The sequence below is a fragment of the Leuciscus leuciscus genome, assembly GCF_965113295.1.
Source record: "Leuciscus leuciscus genome assembly, chromosome: 23".
Lineage (NCBI taxonomy): Eukaryota > Metazoa > Chordata > Actinopteri > Cypriniformes > Leuciscidae > Leuciscus > Leuciscus leuciscus.
The window spans coordinates 1,063,266-1,065,765 of record NC_138747.1 but is presented as its reverse complement, the minus strand read 5'-3'; the positions used below and the strand labels follow the sequence as shown (position 1 = coordinate 1,065,765).

Below are 2,500 nucleotides of genomic sequence, written 5' to 3'. Positions count from 1 at the left end.
TCTTACCATGCCTTTTCAAATCTACCTGTGTTAATCAGTTGCTTTACATTCATTGTCTACTTAAAATGCATTTTAAAGGCTCCTGATGTAGTTTTGTGTCTCCTGCAACAGGTTCACATGCATCGAAGGTCAAAAACACTTTAATTTTCCCATAACAAACACTTGCACATCAGCTCTTTCCTAACAGTGTCTGAAACGGTTTGATAAAGGATTCGGTCTCTCTAAACCCCACCTCTCTGAGAGCTGCTCTGCTCTGATTGGTCAGACAGCCCAATCTAGAGTGTTTGAGGGCGGGGCAAAAGTAGATGTTGTTCACGGACAGCCAATGAAGCCCATAGGGCCTAGGCTGACATTATGCACATTTATTACATTGTTCAAGTGAGACTGGAATTACTGAAGACTCGTTTCAGAATCGCTTCTTTCTTTTGGGAGGCAATAAAATATGCGGGTAAATAATCTGATCAAACACTCATCTAATGTCTCATGAGCTTACAGATATGAATCATATTTATGTCTTTTTATGATTCAGTTACTACATAAAGGAGTCCAAAGGCAGCAGGAGATGGCTGATGTTCCTGGAGGGTGAGTGAATCCGTTCAGTTCTGAGAGAGTGTGTGTGCGCATGAGTGTGTGTGTGTGTGTGTGCATGAGTGTGTGTGTGTGTGCATGAGTGTGTGTGTGTGTGCATGAGTGTGTGTGTGTGTGCATGAGTGTGTGTGTGTGTGTGTGTGTGTGTGCATGAGTGTGTGTGTCTGTGTGTGTACGCATGTGTGTGTGTGTGTGTGTGTGTGTGTGTGTGTGTGTGTGTGTGTGTGTGTGTGTGTGCATGAGTGTGTGTGTGTGTGTGCATGAGTGTGTGTGTGTGTGTGCATGAGTGTGTGTGTGTGTGTGCATGAGTGTGTGTGTGTGCATGAGTGTGTGTGTCTGTGTGTGTGTGTGTGCATGAGTGTGTGTGTGTGTGTGTGTGTGTGTGTGTGTGTGTGTGTGTGTGTGTGTGTGTGTGTGTGTGTGTGTGTGTGTGTGTGTGTGTTATGTAACAGTGTTGTGTTGTTCAGGTGGATGGTACTGCTTCAGCAAACACACCTGTGACAGCAGATACGAGAACATGAGGCGACTCATGAGCTCCAGCAAATGGCCTTCCACCAGGACAGGTTAGTCACGCACACCTGACCTCTTAACTCTCAACCTGACCTCTGACCTCTCAACCTGACCTCTGTCCTCTCACCTCTCAACCTGACCTCTCACCTCTCAACCTGACCTCTGTCCTCTGAACCTGACCTCTGTCCTCTGAACCTGACCTCTCAACCTGACCTCTCACCTCTCAACCTGACCTCTGTCCTCTGAACCTGACCTCTGTCCTCTGAACCTGACCTCTCAACCTGACCTCTCACCTCTCAACCTGACCTCTGTCCTCTGAACCTGACCTCTCAAACTGACCTCTGACCTCTCAGCCTGACCTCTGATCTCTCAACCTGACCTCTGTCCTCTGAACCTGACCTCTCAAACTGACCTCTGACCTCTCAGCCTGACCTCTGACCTCTCAACCTGACCGCTGTGTACTTTAGGCTCAGCGATGAGTTTACCGCACACTCACAGCAGAGCTCTATGATTTCAGTGATAAGTGTCATAAAAATATCCAGTCATAAAAATGAAGTTTAGTGTATAATGTCACGGAGTAGTTTAAATTGTTACAGTTTTATGAATTAATTTGATCGTTTTTATTTAAATGTAATTAAAAATGAGAACAGAAAATACAGGATTTGGGGAAAATGAAACCCTAAAAAGTTATTTTTTAACCTTAATCTTTTTATAAAATGTTGTTAAAGGAGCCGTATGTAAGATTGTGGCCAAAACTGGTACTGCAATCACTTTCAAATTACTGTAGAGCGGTGTATCCCCTCCCCCTCCCCCCTGACTCCAGGTTGCCAGATAGGCTGGAGGATCCAGCAGGAACGTAGGCTGTGTATAGCTGTGGTAACTAGAGCAGAGCTGGCAACCCGGATGCCCAAACACTACTGACTTCGTGATTGGTAGATAGGTGGAGGGTGGCGCTTCAGGCCAAAACACAACATGACATCAACATCAGTTGAGGGCTGCAACTTCACTTTTAAATGACAATATCCTGGCCGGACTACTGTTGTCAGTGATATAAGTATTTGAAATGAACATGATTTCTTAATGTCTAGTGATATATCAGGGCCATTTTATGATTAATTGAAATACATTTCTTACATACAGCTCCTTTAAATTAAATAAGTTTTATTATTTCAATTAATTACACATGCTTTTTGATAGAAAATTTTATTTAACCATTAAAACAAAATCCAGAAAAATTACAATCCAGAAACTAGAAACTGGGAAAAAATAAAATCATAGAAACAAATCATAGGGCCGTCAATAAACCACCGAGCAACACCCTAGCAACACCCTAGCAACGCTCACAGCTTCCTGACAACAGAAAGGCGTGTCAAGAGAAGTGTGTGGGTGCTTCTCATTTCTT

General features: G+C 43.7%; 1 protein-coding gene across 1 annotated transcript in view; it reads left to right on the top strand.

Moving 5' to 3' along the window:
- notum1b (notum, palmitoleoyl-protein carboxylesterase b) overlaps window positions 1-2,500 on the top strand; it is a 14,340-nt gene that overhangs the window by 1,459 nt on the left and 10,381 nt on the right. Inside the window, exons 2-3 of the mRNA XM_082155905.1 lie at window positions 530-582; window positions 1,056-1,151. Of these exons, the coding sequence (XP_082012031.1) occupies window positions 530-582; window positions 1,056-1,151 (149 nt within the window). The remainder of the gene's footprint in view (window positions 1-529; window positions 583-1,055; window positions 1,152-2,500) is intronic.